Genomic DNA, 18,894 nt, shown 5'->3' with positions numbered 1-18,894 from the left:
ATCTTTCGCACAAAAGGATCTTTTCTTTCCCTTTTCCTTGTCTGCAGTTCTAGTCAAAGGTTTCTGTAAATCTTTCCTTTAATGATAGTTTGAGTAATTTATCAACACTAGGGCTATCTCTCTTTGAATAATTTATCAACACCTGGGGTATTTCTCTGGTAGGAATTCATGATTTTTGCATCACCAATACTGTGCTTTCACTTGCTATAAGTTTCACGACTCAGATTTAGAACAAAATGCTAAGACTTGCGGCTTCGAAGATAGTTTGGTGAGCTGGAACTGGACTTATTTAAGGGCCAGTGACTTTCCCTGTTCCGGCGTATTGACAAGCAATGGCACGAAGATGAAGAACGCAAGAGCAGAGAAGGCTGTGAGACAACGTCAGCCAATAGCTCACTGACTAGGACCGCACCAAGACAGGAGCAGCCTCTATACAAAGAGAATATAAGCGCCGCTCCTGCCAGCCTCGGCCAGACAGTAAAAGACGCACACTAGAAGACCTGGGCCAGAAGAGCCGTCATCCTAACTGTTATGCCGAGACAAGTGCCTTATATTAACTGCTTGTATGGACATTGCCTATAGTGAAGGATATTATTTGTATGTCGCCCATCGCTTGCGACAACTTCTTGGAAATCAAAGTTGAGCATTGTCAATCTACTTCATTGTAATAAAAATCATTAATGTGATTTGCTTGAATTGTTGTATAGCTATCCGAGAAGACCTTCTTTGTAAGTGCCTTTGGACACCCTATAAGAGACGAGTGGGCAGGACCCCACATTCCCTACATACATCGGGACCACCCAAAATCTGTTGTTTATTTGAAACACCAGCAACATCGACTGTAATTGCCTTTGGGCGGCTACACAAATGGATATATCTCTCTCTCTCTCTCTCTCTCTCTCTCTCTCTCTCTCCCCCCCTCCCCCTCCACTTGCAAAACACACACACACACACACACACACACACACACACACACACACACACACACACACACACACACACACACAGAAAGAGAAAGAGAGAGAGAGAGAGAGAGAGAGAGAGAGAGAGAGAGAGAGAGAGAGAGGAGTTAAGAGAATTAGTTACTGAAGCTTCCACTTAACTGGGAATATTATATGCAATCCTGGATTCATCTGTGGATATACATGAAAGTTGTGTAGTAATAGCTAGACATGGTTATAAAGATGCCTAAGTGAATTATGAATGCCACTTCCAGTGGCAAACACTCTTTTTTTCATTGTAATAAATTATTCTCACTTAGGTGCCATACAAGTCCCTCACTAGAATTAATTTAATAATAGTACAGGGAAACTCACTAATACTGCAGACATTTTTAACTGATATCGATATGTAAATGGTAGCAAATATAAGGGTCTTGTATGTCAAAAGGAATTATATTTTTGAAGAAATCTGTAATAATCTACTACAAAATTGAATATTTGACGTATGTATTTCATGGTATGAAAATCACAACAGTAATTCAAAGAAACTATGAACAGATGACACTCCTATCAATTCCATTAAAAAAAAACTTCCATAAAAAATTTGTGGAAGCAGTACCTAAGAGCATCAGTAACTGAATATTAAAAATCAAGTTATGCTGCTCAAATTTCACTTACAAGATTCACTTATGTACACATATATCACATAAAAAGATCTCTCTTTGTAAGTTCCTACATAAAATAGCCACATACCAGTTTTGTTTAGCAATGTATGTTAATTTCCTTTGTTTACTGAATACTGCTTGTAGGAACAAGAGAGTGAAATAATAATATCACAGTACATTTCAGACACATACATAGCCCTGGCAGTCATGTTTCATGACAATTATATGCAAAAAAAAAAAAAAAAACAATAAAAGCTAATTAAAGCTAATACCCCATCCTACACTTCTTCCTGTGTATAGACTGCAAAGAACACAATTAAAAACCAATGAATTTGGTATGTGAACCTTTTGCAATCAACTCTCCTGTTGCTTTCTTTTTTAGATCAACCTCCAGGAATGCTAACGTCTTTCCAGCACGCAGTGTTTGTGCATCTATAATGACTTCTTCACCCGCTGATGCTGCTTTCATATAACTGAAACAAATATAAATAAAAACTGATGCTAATTATGCTGTGTAAAAATCATTCACAGTATAAATATCCCCATCAGTTATTTTCTATAGATTCCTCTTACAGATGTTAAGCAACAAACACCACCCATTACAAAATTTATGTAGCCACATCAATAAATACCAGATGATTATACTAATTATTCGACGCGCAGGTCGCCGAAGTGGCGTCAAATCAAAAGACCTGCACCAGGCGAAAGGTCTACCCGACGGGAGGCCCTAGCCACACGACATTTCCATTTTATACTAATTATGACATGCCATATAAAACAAAACAGAAGAAATGGTATTCTTGCAGTGTTGTATATACTATAACTAATGAATCATTTCTTGCCAAGCATTAATGCCATGCATTTCACTGCAATTTTCATAAATTGTACTTGTTTAATTCAGCACGTAAGTGTTGGACTACAACTATGGTCCAGGGTTCCATCCCCTGTTGATCCTGGTATTTTACTCTGTCACTTATAGCTTCCATTCACCTCTGACAATAATTTGTTAATGAGATAAATGCCAAGAAACACCATGATTCGGAGTCCATGTTTAGCTGTAGGTTCCCATGTACCTGGAGCGTTAAGTGAGTGCAAAGATTCAAGAAAGGCCAAGGTATACCCACTTCCAGTAGGATGTGCCTAGTAAATCACTGCAGTGTTCGAGGTTGAGAACATCTTTACATTCTAAAAAACACAATATCTTTACTTTGTTTTTTTTTCTAGCATGGTGATTCACATCTTGATCAACTGAAGCACACGCACTAATGATAGCTTGCACAAGAACTACTACTACTACTACTACTAAAAAAAAAATAATAATAATAATAATAATAATAATAATAATAATAAACTGTATATTGTGTTTCTCCTTACACAAATTACAAATGGATATTAACACTTTATTATCCAGGTACACTATTAAGGAGTTAGTGTAAGCATTCCGAGATCTACAGAGATACCTCTGCAAGACATTGGCTACATACTTCTCACAATACTCTTATTGCTTCCTTTGATGAAAAAGTACTTTAGTTGCTATATTGTACTGGCTGCTAACACAATTCGATAAGATGCCAGGCATCGAAAGTTTTCATCATTTAATAAATGGCCATTAATGACTATTTCTGATGGCATAATATAATTTGATGTGTTTGCAACTGCATAATACCTCATGAGAGTAATACTTAGGCCGCCTGCCTGAGCTATAACACAAGTTTGGCTGTTACAGTGGAGTTTTAGTCCTTATTTTTATAAATACACATTATCGAACATTGTGGCATTCCATATTTTATAATTCATATACATACTTCATTTTTACTCTTTGCCAACAATTTCTCAATAACTGTCTCTTATGATGGTAACAACATTCCATTTATGCAATAGGGATGCTGTTAATGTCTCAACATTTTTGCTTCTGTAGCAAAATTTTAAAATTTGCACTAGCATAGGCTTCAGCACTTGTGAGGTCATACGCAGTTTACTTTTCAACCATATATGGGAGCTAAACTGAGGAACAGTTAACAAGTTAATATCCGCAACAAGGGTTAGTAGTCCACTGTGCAAAAATTTCTTGAAAAATTTTGAAAACAAAGAAAAGAGAAGTTCTAATTTGAGGTAATTTGTTTATTTCAATGCATGATGGCAATTATCATCATCATTGTAATCGTAGTCATTGTCAATGCAAAAATGTTTCAGGTAGGTCCTCATTTATGCAAAAAGTATTCACAACATGAAGAAAGTAATTAGAAACATTTTTGTCATTTATGTATATACAACTTTCAGGCATCTGTTAAAACAACTGGGAGTATTATTCACGGCCTCACAGTAAATTTATTCACTGATGAAATTTGCTGTCAACAAACCACTGCAGTTTATAGATAACAAGCATTCAAAAACACAACACTATAAGGAAAAATAATAATAATAATAATAATAATAATAATAATAATAATAATAATATGGACATTCCACTAGTGATTATCTTTGTCACAGGAAGGTGCATAATACATGGATAAAGTACTCTTTTACACTCTGCCAAAGCAAATAAAATACTGACCCTTCTGTGGTGCAGGTAGAGTGGCGTAGCTATTAGCATCACTGGTTGGTGTGCTGTGGGTCACCAGTTCTAACCTGACTACCAGCAATTATTTGTTATTCGGTGTTATCCATTTCTGGAAGGTTGTTGAAATATCTTACATTTCTACATTGTAGAATACTCAACGTATGTATAAATATCAACATTTCCGGAATATTTGAAGTTTGTATAAATAGCTGCCCAGGAGTTGTTGTCATTAGTAAATATGCTTTCATTGCTAAGTGTTGTATTTCACTGATGACCCTGCCTTTGGATTTGGGTTTGATTGTGGTTTCAATGTGACACTGTTTTGTGGGGACACAGGGTACTTCAAAACATCTACATCACTATGGCTTCCATTACACAATATAAAAGCCGCCAACTACAAAGGCAGGAACCAGAATACAAGCTGTACTTTATTCCTAATACTTGCATATTTAGGACACACAGAGTACCAAACAGCAGTATCAGGCATCCATCATTGTTTTCCAGAGACGCAGGTCGGGACCCGACAAAATGGCTGAAACAATCTGACCAAGTCACTAAATACAACAAGGGACATGACATGATGTGTTTGGCAAAAGTGTACTTTTGCTTGGATGGCACAGCCAAGCAACGATTCTAGAAGAAGAGCTCAATAGCTGGGACAAATTAGAGACCAAACTGAAAAAAAATGTTTGGCGAAAATCAGCAGCAAGTCCATATAGCAGAACAACAAGTGAAGAACAGGGCCAAACATCATAGAGAAATGATCCAGTCGTACATACCGAGTGTTTTGGCTTTATGCCAAATGATGGATCTGAATATGACATAAGCTGACAAAATCTCACACTCTATGAAAGGAGTCGCAGAATACATGTACCAAGCTCTTCTGGTAAAGGGTTCACAAAGACAGTGGAATTTATTGAGTGATGCCAGTGAACTGAGGAAATTCAACAGAAAAGAGGCAGACAGAAGTATGACTAACTATCGAACTTGGTCCCTATGGCAGTTGTGGAAGACCACCATAAGCTTGCCTCTCCCATGCACCATATAGTAAGAGAAGCCAGAAATGTTGGACTGTTTGCACAAGAGATAGGGGCCATGAACGTCGAACCCATATGTCAGGAGGTAACAGAAAATGTTGAAGAAGAGGAGTATCAATCTTTAACACTGGTCTTCGCCACCAGCCAAATCTGCCAGGAAGAACAGACATGGGCAACTCTGACTATGCCGCAGCCATCAAATAACAACCCAGCACCCAACCAACACAAGTGCAACCAACTCCCATGCCAAATATAGTGCCCTGCAAGAGAAAAAACATTTTGAGGACAGAGGACAATGTGCTGGTGGGTTTCCACTGTGGATGCATTGGGCACGCTGCATGATACTGCACTGAAAAGAAGGCAAATTTTCGACTATTGCTGCGCTGCACAATGCCAACCGTCACAACAGTTCTATTCCTGCTAGTCAGCTACAAAGGATTATAACCAACCTGTGGGACCAAGCCCATTGCTGTATGCTGGAAGAGGGTGCTCCCCGACACACCACAGCCATTCCCCACCATCATACTGAGGTCCTGAGTGCTCACTAACCACTTGACTAAGGAAAACTTAGCAAGGTGACCACCTACTGGGCTGAGGCCACCAAATGTATATTCTCCATGGAAGATAGTCACCAAGATGTCAGGACACCTCACCAATGTCATCAACAACATCCAACTTGTCTGGGTGCCAGTCGACTCTGGCTTTTCTTTTGTTCAATTTTGGATGCTATTGACACTAACTAAAGGAGATTATGTTCCATGATACAAAAGTGATTGTACTGCAGGTCAAAAATGGGAAATACATCCAGCCGACAGGAACACTTGCAGCAGGAAGTATCGATGACACAACAAAGCCCTCTGAATTTGTCATTTTAATATAATGCACTCAAAGTTATTCTCAGACTGGACTTCTTGCAGGCATCACAAGCAGTCACAAAATGCAGAAGATCAGAGATCCAGATTGACAAAGCTATTCCAAGAAGCACACACAACAAAGATTGGTCTGCGTGGTTGTTTGCCACAATAATCAGTGATACAAGTTCCAGTTGACAATCAAGATGCTGTGAAGCTTTTTTTGATTGCAAAAGGCTACTCAGACATACAAAATAAATTCACATGCCAGCAATGATCATAAGCATTGTACGTGGTCAAGAACTTTGAATCACTAATTGGCACAACAGCCGAACCCACCCAGGAAGGCCAGTGAGAAAGGATCATGCTCCACTACCACTACAGACAATGCAGGGGAGGACACTACTATCAAACTGCAAATACAATCTGGACTGACCGAGGAACAATACCAGCAAGTGACAGCCACTCTGCGTCAATTTTCGGTGCTTTCATATCCTGAGTGGAGAAAAAGATAGACGAAGAGGCCAATTGCAAAGCACCATACCGTCACTGGGAATCAGCCATCAATTAGCCAGCTCTCATATGGAATGTTGCCAGCTGAATGATAGTTAATGCATGAGGAGCTGGAGAAGATGCAGCAAGAGGATATCCCTAAACCTTCAAAGAATCTTTGGCTCTCTCCTGTAGTCCTTGTGAAGGAGGAGGACGGCACATGGCGTTTCTGTGTCAACTGCTGATGATTGAACAAAATCATTAAAAAAAGATGAATATTCATTGCCCCATAATGATGTCACCCTAAACTACTTGAAAGAAGCAAAGTATTTCTCAACTCTGAACATGCAGACAGGTTATTGGCAAACTAAAGATGAGAAGACTGACTGGGAAGAGACTGCCTTCATAGCTCCATAGTTAAAAGTTATAATGTTTGGAATGTATAATGTTCCAGCCACCTCGGATTATATGATTGACTACCAACTTCAACAACTTCGATGGGCACTGTGTCTCTGCTAACTGGGTGTTGTTTTTTCAAAGACATTTGAAGAACATCTCAGATGCCTGACAACCATGTTGAAGTGTGTTGAGACTGCAGACCGCTGCCTGAATTTAAAAAAAAAAGTGCCTCTTTGCCACTCATGAAATAAAAATCTTGGGACAGCTATGGAGTCCATCCTGATCCAGAGGAAATAAGAGGAGTCACACATTTTCTGGCCCCTTGGGACATTCATGATTTAAGCAGTTTTCTCGAAATGTGCTTTTACTAACGGCAATTCACAAAAGGGCTTCTGTATCAAGGCATATTCCTTGAAATAACTACTGCTGGGGACACCAAATTTTCTTGAAGTGAGGTGCGATGAAGACCATTCCTTTTCCTTAAGGAAGTGCTATCATCATCTCCATTTCTAGCACTGTATGGCAAGAATGCCAAGACATAATTTCACACTGGCACTAGTCGTTATGGGATAAGTGCAGTTCTAGTCCACATTTAGAAAGGTGCTGAAATTGTGATACTTTAGGCTTTCAGTGTACTCTCCAAGTCCTAGGTGAACTACTCTACAACTTAGAAGGAGTGGCTTGCAGTAGTTTGGGCCATCAATCAGCTCCGACCATATTTATTTATTAAGCCAATCACTGCTGTGACAGACTACCATTCCCTATAATGGCTGCCTAGTCTGAAGGATCTGTTGGCTCGACCGGCGAAATGGGTACTGTAACTTCAGAAGTACATTGTCAAAGTGGATGCAAACACAAATACGTTGAATGACTTTCAAGAAATTCTTTGGTGGAACACAGGAGTGTTATTGAAATCTCAGTCATGGGTGCATGAGATGACATTGCTGCTGAACAAATGGAAGCCTTGAAAAGAAGAGGAACCAACCAAAGGAGAACTCCAATTAAAAAACAGGGAGCACTGTATATGAGGAACTATGATCCAATAGGGTGGCCAGGTCTCTACTGATCCATTAGACACTATGTGAACCCTGTAAGGAATGCCAATAATGGAAGGACTTGCCACAATTGCCTCTGGGCCACCTGGTACCAATCCCATATACAGTAGCACCATTTCACTGAACTGTAATTGAACCTCTTAGTAAGTTCTCAGAGTGGATAAACTGGAATCTATGGATAATAGTCTGCACCCGCTATGCTCTCACCGAAGCTGTGCCAGTGCCGAAGCCCTCGAAATTGCAGAGTTCCTTGTGGAAGACATCAGTTTGAAGCACGAAGCACCCCATCTGATTACCCCGGACTGTGGAAAAGTTTTCCAATCAAGACTAGTTTTAGAGGTAATTTCACATTGTGACATCACCCACAGAACAGCAACCATCCACAGGTGAATGACCTCACACAATGCTTCAATAAGAAGTTGGCAGATATACTCTCTCTCTATGTACGCTGTACTTTCTGCTCCATAGTCAGGAGGCCACAACAAAAATGGATATACTGTTCCTGTTTCAACTGAACGATACTTAGAATGATTATGTGAAACACCTCATCAGCAGGGCTGAAGAAGCAAGGCAGCTGGCTTGCTCATGGATCCTGGACACCCAGAAGAAAGACTGACGGCATTATATCACCAAAGGCCAGCCAGTGAGATATAGCCCAAAAGACTTGTTATGGATTTTTATACATGTACAGGTAATGGGGAGTACTGAAAAAAAGTTACTAAAGTGCTACTGATGTCACATACCAACTTTAGGAATATGAGCCTTCATCAATACGACAAGCATGCAGAGATGTTGTCAATGTGCTCTATATGAAGCCAAACTATAGTCCAAAGGTGCTGACTGACAACGGGAGGTTCAATGAAACTGAAGACCCACTTGACAACTGTAAAGCTTTGCAGAGGGAGCAGAGTCATGAGCTGTGCTGCACGCGGTGGGGCTTACTGACTAACATTCACAGATGGCGTGTGAGTATCACCAGTGGGCCATTCCATGTCAAGTGGTCTACTTTCGGGAAAAGTTTCTGCATAATCGTAATGAATTTTGTGTGAACATTCAAGTTTCCAATAAACTCTGGTGAAGATTCACAATCACTAGTTTAATACTTTCAGAGATATACTCATTTCTTTAACCCCATAGCGCAACTACCAACAGTGCACCCATGGGTCTTTGGCAATTTTGAGACATAATATTTCAGCAATATTTTCTTGAAAGTAAAAAAAAAAAATGGGCCGTCTTGCAAAACATTTTACACTCTTAGGTGAAATAATAAAATCCATTTCGTCGTCAATTTTCTTTGAGATAATCTGAAGCAAAAATGGCTGAAAAAATAGACGCTCGAAAAAATGTCAAGTTTAGCTTTTTATACATCTGGAAGTAATAGCAGAATAAACCTGAAACTTTGCATGTAATAACTACCAATACAAAGTCTTAGAATATAAAATTTCATTCTCCTACCACTTTCCAACAGTTTACAAACTGAGGATAAAGTTTTGGCCCACTTTTACAAACAAAAGTCTTCTGCAAACTCTTTTAAGCTGTTTGCATTAGAGTGACCACATTCTAAACCTTATAAAATCTAGATCTGGTTTAGCAATGCAAGCATTTATGGCCCTGAATAATGGCAACAAGATGGAAGTGCATTGAAAACGGGCCCAATTTTGCTGGAACACAAATTAAAATCTGACATCTTTTTTTGTTGTACTCTATGTGGAAAAAAATTCTTGACAACCATGAAGTGAACTGAGTCAGAGAAACTGCAAATAAGAAGTCTTTTTTGTTTTTTAGACATCTCTACAGCAGTCAGCTCTAAAACTCCTTTTATAAAAAATTAAATGGTATACGAAATCCAATGAATAGTTTTCTCTTTTTCATGGCTCTGATAATCTGACGCAATCACATTTGAAAAGTGTAAATTTTTGGGTTCTGTCTTGTTGAAATTTGTTCCCAAACAATCCCATCCATGACGACATATGACCAGCAGTATAGTTTTCCTCGATAAGCTACCACAAATTAATTAAACTGGTAAAAATTCTAGTAGCTTGTAGTAAACATAAGCTTTGGATCCTCTTTTATCTTTGGTCTCAAACACTTATTGAAATGTATTATTAGGCTTGGGATCCTGTGTAAAGAAACCCTTGTCAGGCTCAGTAAACCATGGTAGGGAAACCCGCCAGTGGCTGCTGCTGCACAGCTCCTGGGCAAAGGGGATGCTGGTTTCCTCACTTTAAAAGGAACAAGTGGTGGTTAAGCCATCATGGACCACAGCAATACATTAATACAATTTTCAACAATACACTAATGTCCCACACAAACTGCAAACTATGCTAACACAAAGTGTGCTATACCTTAAACTGGAATTAAACTAGCTCATCAGTTGCATTACTAATAATTGTCTAGAACATGAATCAATCCCGAAAAATGTCAGGAAGACTGCTGTGACTTTCACCAAAATTTACACAATGAGACAAACCCGAAGGCTATTTACATGGAGAGTGCTGCAGTGTCATCCAATAATTTTACTACCATGGTCTCCACTGCCATGGTGGTTGTTGTCGTCTTCAGTCCTGAGACTGGTATGATGCAGCTCTCCATGCTACTCTATCCTGTGCAAGCTTCTTCATCTCCCAGTACCTACTGCAACCTACATCCTTCTGAATCTGCTTAGTTTATTCATCTCTTGGTCTCCCTCTACGATTTTTACCCTCCACGGTGCCCTCCAATGCTAAATTTGTGATCCCTCGATGCCTCAGAACATGTCCTACCAACCGATCCCTTCTTCTAGTCAAGTTTTGCCACAAACTCCTCTTCTCCCCAATCCTACTCAATACCTCCTCATTAGTTACGTGATCTACCCACCTTATCTTCAGCATTCTTCTGTTGCACCAGATTTCGAAAGCTTCTATTCTCTTCTTGTCCAAACTAGTTATCGTCCATGTTTCACTTCCATACATGGCTACACTCCATACAAATACTTTCAGAAACGACTTCCTGACACTAAAATCTATACTAGATGTTAACAAGTTTCTCTTCTTGAGAAACGCTTTCCCTGCCATTGCCAGTCTACATTTTATATCCTCTCTGCTTCGACCATCATCAGTTATTTTACTCCCTAAATAGCAAAACTCCTTTACTACTCTAAGTGTCTCATTTCCTAATCTAATTCCCTCAGCATCACCCGACTTAATTTGACTACATTCCATTACCCTTAGTTTGCTTTTGTTGATGTTCATCTTATATCCTCCTTTCAAGACACTGTACATTCCGTTCAACTGCTCTTCCAAGTCCTTTGCTGTCTCTGACAGAATTACAATGTCATCGGCGAACCTCAACGTTTTTATTTCTTCTCCATGGATTTTAATACCTACTCTGAATTTTTCTTTTGTTTCCTGCACTGCTTGCTCAATATACAGATTGAACAACATCAGGGAGAGGCTACAACCTTGTCTCACTCTCTTCCCAACCACTGCTTCCTTTTCATACCCCTCAACTCTTATAACTGACATCTGGTTTCTGTACAAATTGTAAATAGCTTTTCGGTCCCTGTATTTTACCCCTGCCACCTTCAGAATTTGAAATAGAGTATTCCAGTCAACATTGTCAAACACTTTCTCTAAGTCTACAAATGCTAGAAATTTAGGTTTGCCTTTCCTTAACCTAGCTTCTAAGATAAGTCGTAGGGTCAGTATTGCCTCACGTGTTCCAATATTTCTACGGAATCCAAACTGATCTTCCCCGAGGTCGGCTTCTATCAGTTTTTCCATTCGTCTGTAAAGAATTCGGGTTAGTATTTTGCAGCCGTGACTTATTAAACTGATAGATCGGTAATTTTCACATCTGTCAACACCTGCTTTCTTTGGTATTGGAATTATTATATTCTTCTTGAAGTCTGGGGGTATTACGCCTGTCGCATACATCTTGCTCACCATATGGTAGAGTTTTGTCAGGACTGGCTCTCCCAAGGCTGTCAGTAGTTCTAATGGAATGTTGTCTACTCCCGGGCCCTTGCTCCGACTTAGGTCTTTCAGTGCTCTGTCAAACTCTTCATGCAGTATTGTATCTCCAATTTCATCTTCATCTACATCCTCTTCAATTTCCATAACATTGGCCTCAAGAACATCGCCCCTCTATAGACCCTCTATATACTCCTTCCACCTTTCTGCTTTCCCTTCTTTGCTTAGAACTGGGTTTCCATCAAAGCTCTTGATATTCATGCAAGTGGTTCTCTTTTCTCCAAAGGTCTCTTTAATTTTCCTGTAGGCAGTATCTATCTTACCCCTAGTGAGATAAGCCTCTACATCCTTACATTTGTCCTCTAGCCATCCCTGCTTAGCCATTTTGCACTTGCTGTCGATCACATTTTTGAGACGTTTGTATTCATTTTTGCCTGCTTCATTTACTGCATTTTTATATTTCCTCCATTCATCAATTAAATTCAATATATCTTCTGTTACCCAAGGATTTCTACTAGCCCTCGTCTTTTTACCTACTTGATCCTCTGCTGCCTTCACTACTTCATCTCTCAAAGCTACCCATTCTTCTTCTACTGTATTTCTTTCCCCCATTCTTGTCAATTGTTCCCTTATGCTCTCCCTGAAACTCTGTACAACCTCTGATTTAGTCAATTTATCCAGGTCCCATCTCCTTAAATTCCCACCTTTTTGCAGTTTATTCAGTTTTAATCTACAGTTCATAACCAATAGATTGTGGTCAGAGTCCACATCTGCCCCTGAAATGTCTTACAATTTAAAACCTGCTTCCTAAGTCTCTGTCTTACCATTATATGATCTATCTGAAACCTGTCAGTATCTCCAGGATTTTTCCATGTGTACAACCTTCTTTAATGATTCTTGAACCAAGTGTTAGCTATGATTAAGTTGTGCTCTGTGCAAAATTCTACCAGGCGGCTTCCTCTTTCATTTCTTAGCACCAATCCATATTCACCTACTCTGTTTCCTTCTCTCCCTTTTCCTACTGGCGAATTCCAGTCACCCATGACTATTAAGTTTTCGCCTCCCTTCACTATCTGAATAATTTCTTTGATTTCATCATACATTTCTTCAATTTCTTCGTCATCTGCAGAGCTAGTTGGCATATAAACTTGTACTACTGTAGTAAGCGTGGGCTTTGTGTCTATCTTGGCCACAATAATGCATTCACTATGCTGTTTGTAGTAGCTTACTCACATTCCTATTTTCCTATTCATTATTAAACCTACTCCTGCATTACCCCTATTTGATTTTGTATTTATAACCCTGTATTCGCCTGACCAAAAGTCTTGTTCCTCCTGCCACCGAACTTCACTAATTCCCACAATATTTAACTTTAACCTATCCATTTCCCTTTTTAAATTTTCTAACCTACCTGCCCAATTAAGGGATCTGACATGCCACGCTCCGATCCGTAGAAGACCAGTTTTCTTTCTCCTGATAACGACATCCTCTTGAGTAGTCCCCGCCCAGAGATCCGAATGGGGCACTATTTTACCTCCGGAATATTTTACCCAAGAGGATGCCATCATCATTTAACCATACAGTAAAGCTGCATGCCCTCGGGAAAAATTACGGCTGTAGTTTCCCCTTGCTTGCAGCCGTTCGCAGTACCAGCACAGCAAGGCCGTTTTGGTTAGTGTTACAAGGCCAGATCAGTCAATCATCCAGACTGTTGCCCCTGCAACTACTGAAAAGGCTGCTGCCCCTTTTCAGGAACCACACGTTTGTCTGGCCTCTCAACAGATACCCTCCGTTGTGGTGGCACCTACAGTACGGCTATCTGTATCAATGAGGCACGCAAGCCTCCCCACGAACGGCAAGGTCCATGGTTCATGGGGGGAGGGGGGACTCTGCCATGGTAATGCACAGTTAAACTGTGAAGTTAAAAAAAAAATTAAAAAAAAACACACATTTTGATTCTGTAGCTATAGAACAAAAGCAGACTGAAATATGTCACAATGAGCCATGACAGAATACACCCCTTTTCTGAAGGTTTTCAAGTTATCTGGTGTCAATAATAAACTAGCTTTTGGTAGTAAGTGTTATACTTCACTCACAACCCTGCCTTCAGATTGTGGTTTCAATGTGATAATATCAGGAGAAGAAGAAGCAGAAGCATTTTCAAATATAAAGTTATCTTTCCTTAATAACTTCTTCTGTACCACGGAAGAGTTCTCAAATAGAAACAAGCAGTTAATAAGAAACCCATAAATGGCCAACAGGTAACAAGATTCTGTTTTTTTAAACTGCCTATGCAATCTTTTGCTCAGTTAACAGTTGTACACCATAATGGGTATTGTGAAAGTCACATACGGAACATCTAATAACTAATGAAATAGAGAAACCACATCAGAGCTTCCTAATAATAAAGCAGAACTGTAATGGCCAACAATTAAAAGCAGCTGAATTATAGGCATGGTGCGCCATGGGAAATACTGTTTCACCTCTGGTGGCTAATTTATTTATGAATGATTTAGAAGACATTTTACTATCTTTTGCAGCTTTGGCTTTACAACAAACTGTGTCCTGGACATAAAAAGGAATAGCATTGGGCTCAGTGGTCAGACTGAGTTTCCATTACAACAGCCATACGGCATCTAGTCAAAACACTGGAAAAGAAACAATGATGTCCCAGGCATACCCCCACTATAAATTGAAAAGTATTACAACTAGATTATGAATCAAATGATAAAGAGCCTGCTGTGCATTACCTCACATTGATGTTTACAGAAACACCTGGCACGCCTTTTCCATATGTCATTAAAGCATATGTCGAAATCTGGTCAACCAATGTTGCTGTGAATCCACCATGCAGTGTACCACCCGCATTCTGATGTTCTTGTGCAACAGTGAATTCTGCCAGACATTTTCCCTCACCAGCAGATATTATGCGTATCTGAAATTGGAAAGTCGATGGTGTTAAAGCGAAAACAAAGAGAAACAAAATGTAAATATTGAATAATTTCCAGAATGAATTTTCACTCTGCAACAAAGTCTTTGCTGATTTGTAACTTCCTGGCAGATTAAAACTCATCACCAGACTCATACCTGGGACCTTTGGCCTTTGTGAGCAAGTTCTCTATAGGCTGTGCTATCCAAGACTGACTCACCGTCACAAATTTACTTCCACCAATACCTTTTTCCCTTCCTAATCCACCAGAAAGTTTCAAATTAGAGTACATTCCACAGCGCAGTGAAAATTCACTCTGAAAACAATTCCCTGGTTGTGGCCACAATATTATTTGCTCCAGGAGTGATAGTACTGCAAGGTATGCAGGGGAACTTCAGTGAAATTTGGAAGGTAAGGGATGTTCTGGCAGAAGTAAAGCTGTAAGGGTAAGTTGTGAGTCTTTGAGAGTTCAGGGGGGGGGGGGGGGGAGGCAAATGCAATTTATCTTGCAGATAAATTGTCCTAGAAAACAAATTCTACAAAAACTGAGTACTATAATTGGCAGTACTTAATTTAGTTTCAATAAGTGTGAAAAATATGTATCTCCAAAGTCTAACAAACCATACTTATTGTACATGTAACCTGCACATAAAATTCTAGGCATAACTGGGAGAGTTATTTTGCCTTTGCAAATCAAAGCAAAACATTATGTTAGGACAGAAGTTATGGACTGCTACAATCAAGCAATATGTTCGGTATAACTAATGCTTGAAGCAAATTAGAATAACACTGTTACTACAGCAGTTCTATGTACATTGAAATGCTACTTTAGAAAATATGAAGACATGTCTTATTCATGTGCAACATGACTAGACATCAACATACCTACACTCATTCCACTACATGCTTAGAAAGAACATGGTTGAGGGCACAGTTTGGATTTCTAAATGGTTCTGATATTGAGTTACACATACACACATAGAATGAGAAGTTACTTGACTCCTTGCAAAATGGTACAAACATTTGATGAATAGGATATGAAACGTAGTTTTAAAAAGATGAGATGTTGAGTTTCAAACAGGCACAATGAAAATCCTGCTATACATTTAAGCTTTCAGTCCAAACACACAGAGTTTAACAAAAGCTTTTATTGAATTTCCACAGGCATTAATAAATGGCCAAATCATTGTCATTAATTCTTTAAAAAAAAAAAAAATGCACCATACCCAGTTCAGAAATTTTAAGAGGTTACATGTATGGGAGTACAAGCACATACAAGAGGTCGGACAGTGTCAAATTCTTGGAAGTATGAATGATAAATTTGGTTGGTGGGAAATACAACTAAACTGCTGCAACTTCCATACAAATTTTTGTTTACATGCAAATTTCAGAGCCCTGAAGTCTGTAACACAAATCAATTTTGGTAGAAATTCATGAACACCTTGCTGCAGCATGGTCAAAGAACTGGATACATTAATAACTGCTTCTCAGTATACTTAGTCCTTAATGAAGTTTGACGTTAATAATATACCGCTCAAGTCAACAGTTCAGGTTTATGCAGTTAATAACAGTAACAACAATAATCTGTGTCCATTACTGAGGAACACAAACTTTCAATGAATTCACAGCAACCACAAAAATGTTACATTACTTATAAAGTTCAAGACAGGCCAAAAGGGTTTATTTGTGAACAATTCCTTCTATTTCACCAATGAATTTCTTAGCGAGACCAACTGATGTAGGCCTACTTGATATTAACGATTTCACTGTACTAATGCTATTATAGATATATCTACAAAATGGATTCAGATAAAAACAGAAAACCAGTATACTACATAAATAGAAGTAGTGACTGCTAAAATGTTTACTGAAGCCCTACAGGAATAACAGCTGCACACAATTACAGGAAATAGTGCTTATGAAAACTAGTGCTTATTGCAAACACATTCTTCATACTAAGTCTATATCTCCTAAAGCAAAGAGGCAAAAACATGGGAAGGTTAATATGTTGTATACTCTGAGCTTTTGAACCCACAGTCTAAAGCAATAAACAATCTGTAACAAAGGGCTGAAACTCCATATACCAGTACCGCAGGCTTTGGAAAAAAAGAAAACTGGAAACAGAACCAAAGGTGAGCAGTGTCCCAGTACTGTAATTATTATGTATCTCCAATCTTTCTTAACATTATCACGCAAAAGTGACCAGATCAAATCTCTGTACTTGCAATATAATATACCGGTAACTGTTTGTGTGTGTTGACAAACAAATTAATTACACTTTGATATATGGTCACACATGAAAAAGATAAGAATAGTCTTCAGTTTGGGACATAAATTTGCATGGAATATGAATCGGACGAGCGATTCAGTTTAATAGTATCTTCACTTATAAATGCTGAGTCATGCACACACAGCGGGATTTCGAAGAGTGCTTTCGTTTTCCGTCTGAGTGCGTGCACCTCTTATTCTTATAACAGAAAATTGTACCGGTGTTCTCATTATCGTTGGTTCATCGCCTTGAGTAATTTACTAAACGTAACGTCCTTCACCGCTTACGCCACATCGCGCGACAAATTACGACTAGTGCTTCCACAAGGTTGTATTAAAACTCACCTTGTTTAGCAGTCTTTCAAACCCATTTGCCTCAACACATCTTTTGGCTATAGATGCAATAAAGTTCGCTCCTTGTCCTGCCATTCTCAGTCAAATAGATGTAAATGCTCGACGATCACGAGATAGCTAATAATACCAATAACAAGCTGCAGCTGAATGTCATTGCAAGTTTCTTTGCAAGAAAGAAGATAAATCTGAATAACAACAAGCAGGATGTTTAACATTAACCCAGCAATTAAAATACGGCAACGTTTATAGATCGCTATTCCAGCGAGCGAATGCTATGTCAGTGCGTAATTTCCCTTTTTACTTTAAGCAAAAGCACCAAATGTAAACTCCGCTTTTCCTGAAATGAAATTGGTACGATAATACATTACTAAACATACTATACAGCCTCATAACACAGCTACCGACAACCACTACACATGTTTTTAGCAGCGATTTGATTGACGAACGACGGAAATACCAGTTACGTTAGGGAGATCAGGTTATTGTTTTATGACTCCTAAATACGAACTTTCCCACACAGCTGTCCAAAACGGTGTGCTTACAATTCGAAGGGAGTTAATTTCGATTGGCAGAAGCAAAGGCAGTCAATAAAACATCAATTCAACCACGGCCACCTGTATAGTGGCCGTGGTTCAACCCAAGATTAAAGAGATCTGTGAAGTGCGAACAGTGGTCAGCTGCTACTGGAGTTTGATCAGTTAGTTGCTTAAAAATTACCTATTTGCTACTGGATTGGTAATTGTGATCCTACTATCAATTTGCTCCACAAGTAAATCCAATATTCATTCATTCACTTTAAACCCAGTAATTGAGAAATCACAAAGATATGGGGCTCATGTTTAATGCATTTTCACGTATGGTATTACGTTTGCAAACACATCAGATACAACCAGTCACCAGTTCTGTATAGTTTTCTGTTATTTTCAAATGAAGAGACATATCGTAATTGATGTTTTCGCAAAACTCGAAGATTCACACTGGACGTAATTTCAAAACTTTCCACATTCCACAATGCATTTCAAATGGGCGAATTCATATAGGCCGTCAAAGTAAAGAAACGAAGCGTCGGTATTTCTTAGGAAGAAAGTTTTGAGGCTTACATTGGGAGGGGATTGTAACGCCGTCTGGGAACTCGGAGATTCTCACCGTGCTCACACATGTTACATCAGAGGATTTCGTACTTCTTAATGCGAATTTTATTGTCCAGTTCGTTTTCGTGAGACATTGCAAATGCTATATGATGAGTGGGATTTTTTTCAAGAATGTTCTTCATCTGTTTTGTTATTATTATTATACCTTTTTGCTTCTAATACAGTGTTTTACTCGAATATTATACTTTTATTCAACTTGTATTGTATTCATCTCATAAGATATATTTTACAGACCATCCGAT

At 38.9% G+C, this 18,894-nt stretch overlaps 1 protein-coding gene across 2 annotated transcripts; it reads right to left on the bottom strand.

Moving 5' to 3' along the window:
- Positions 1–1,431: 1,431 nt before the first annotated feature.
- On the bottom strand, positions 1,432–18,037 carry LOC124796373 (acyl-coenzyme A thioesterase 13-like). Of its 2 annotated transcripts, none has more exons than XM_047260534.1 (3): positions 17,493–18,037; positions 14,701–14,885; positions 1,432–2,079 (listed from the first exon to the last, which is right to left on the bottom strand). In XM_047260534.1, exons 1-3 carry the CDS (start codon positions 17,574–17,576, stop codon positions 1,923–1,925), a joined length of 426 nt encoding a protein of 141 aa, XP_047116490.1. In that variant the 5' UTR covers positions 17,577–18,037; the 3' UTR covers positions 1,432–1,922. The 2 variants fall into 2 exon arrangements, with proteins under 2 accessions (XP_047116490.1, XP_047116491.1); XM_047260535.1 differs by lacking the exon at positions 17,493–18,037 and adding an exon at positions 17,367–17,475.
- Positions 18,038–18,894: the final 857 nt, after the last annotated feature.

This window comes from Schistocerca piceifrons, chromosome 4, assembly GCF_021461385.2.
Source record: "Schistocerca piceifrons isolate TAMUIC-IGC-003096 chromosome 4, iqSchPice1.1, whole genome shotgun sequence".
NCBI classification, from domain to species: Eukaryota; Metazoa; Arthropoda; class Insecta; order Orthoptera; family Acrididae; genus Schistocerca; species Schistocerca piceifrons.
The sequence above is the reverse complement of the archived record's forward strand: the minus strand, read 5'-3'. Positions and strand labels throughout refer to the sequence as shown.

Excerpts from the sequence above, each read along its gene's own strand:
- LOC124796373 (XM_047260534.1), bottom strand. The coding sequence starts at position 17,576 with ATGGCAGGACAAGGAGCGAACTTTATTGCATCTATAGCCAAAAGATGT. Across the intron at positions 14,886-17,492 it reads TTGAAAGACTGCTAAACAAG|ATACGCATAATATCTGCTGG; the intron begins GTGAGTTTTAAT and ends TTCCAATTTCAG. Across the intron at positions 2,080-14,700 it reads TCTGTAAACATCAATGTGAG|TTATATGAAAGCAGCATCAG; the intron begins GTAATGCACAGC and ends TATTTGTTTCAG.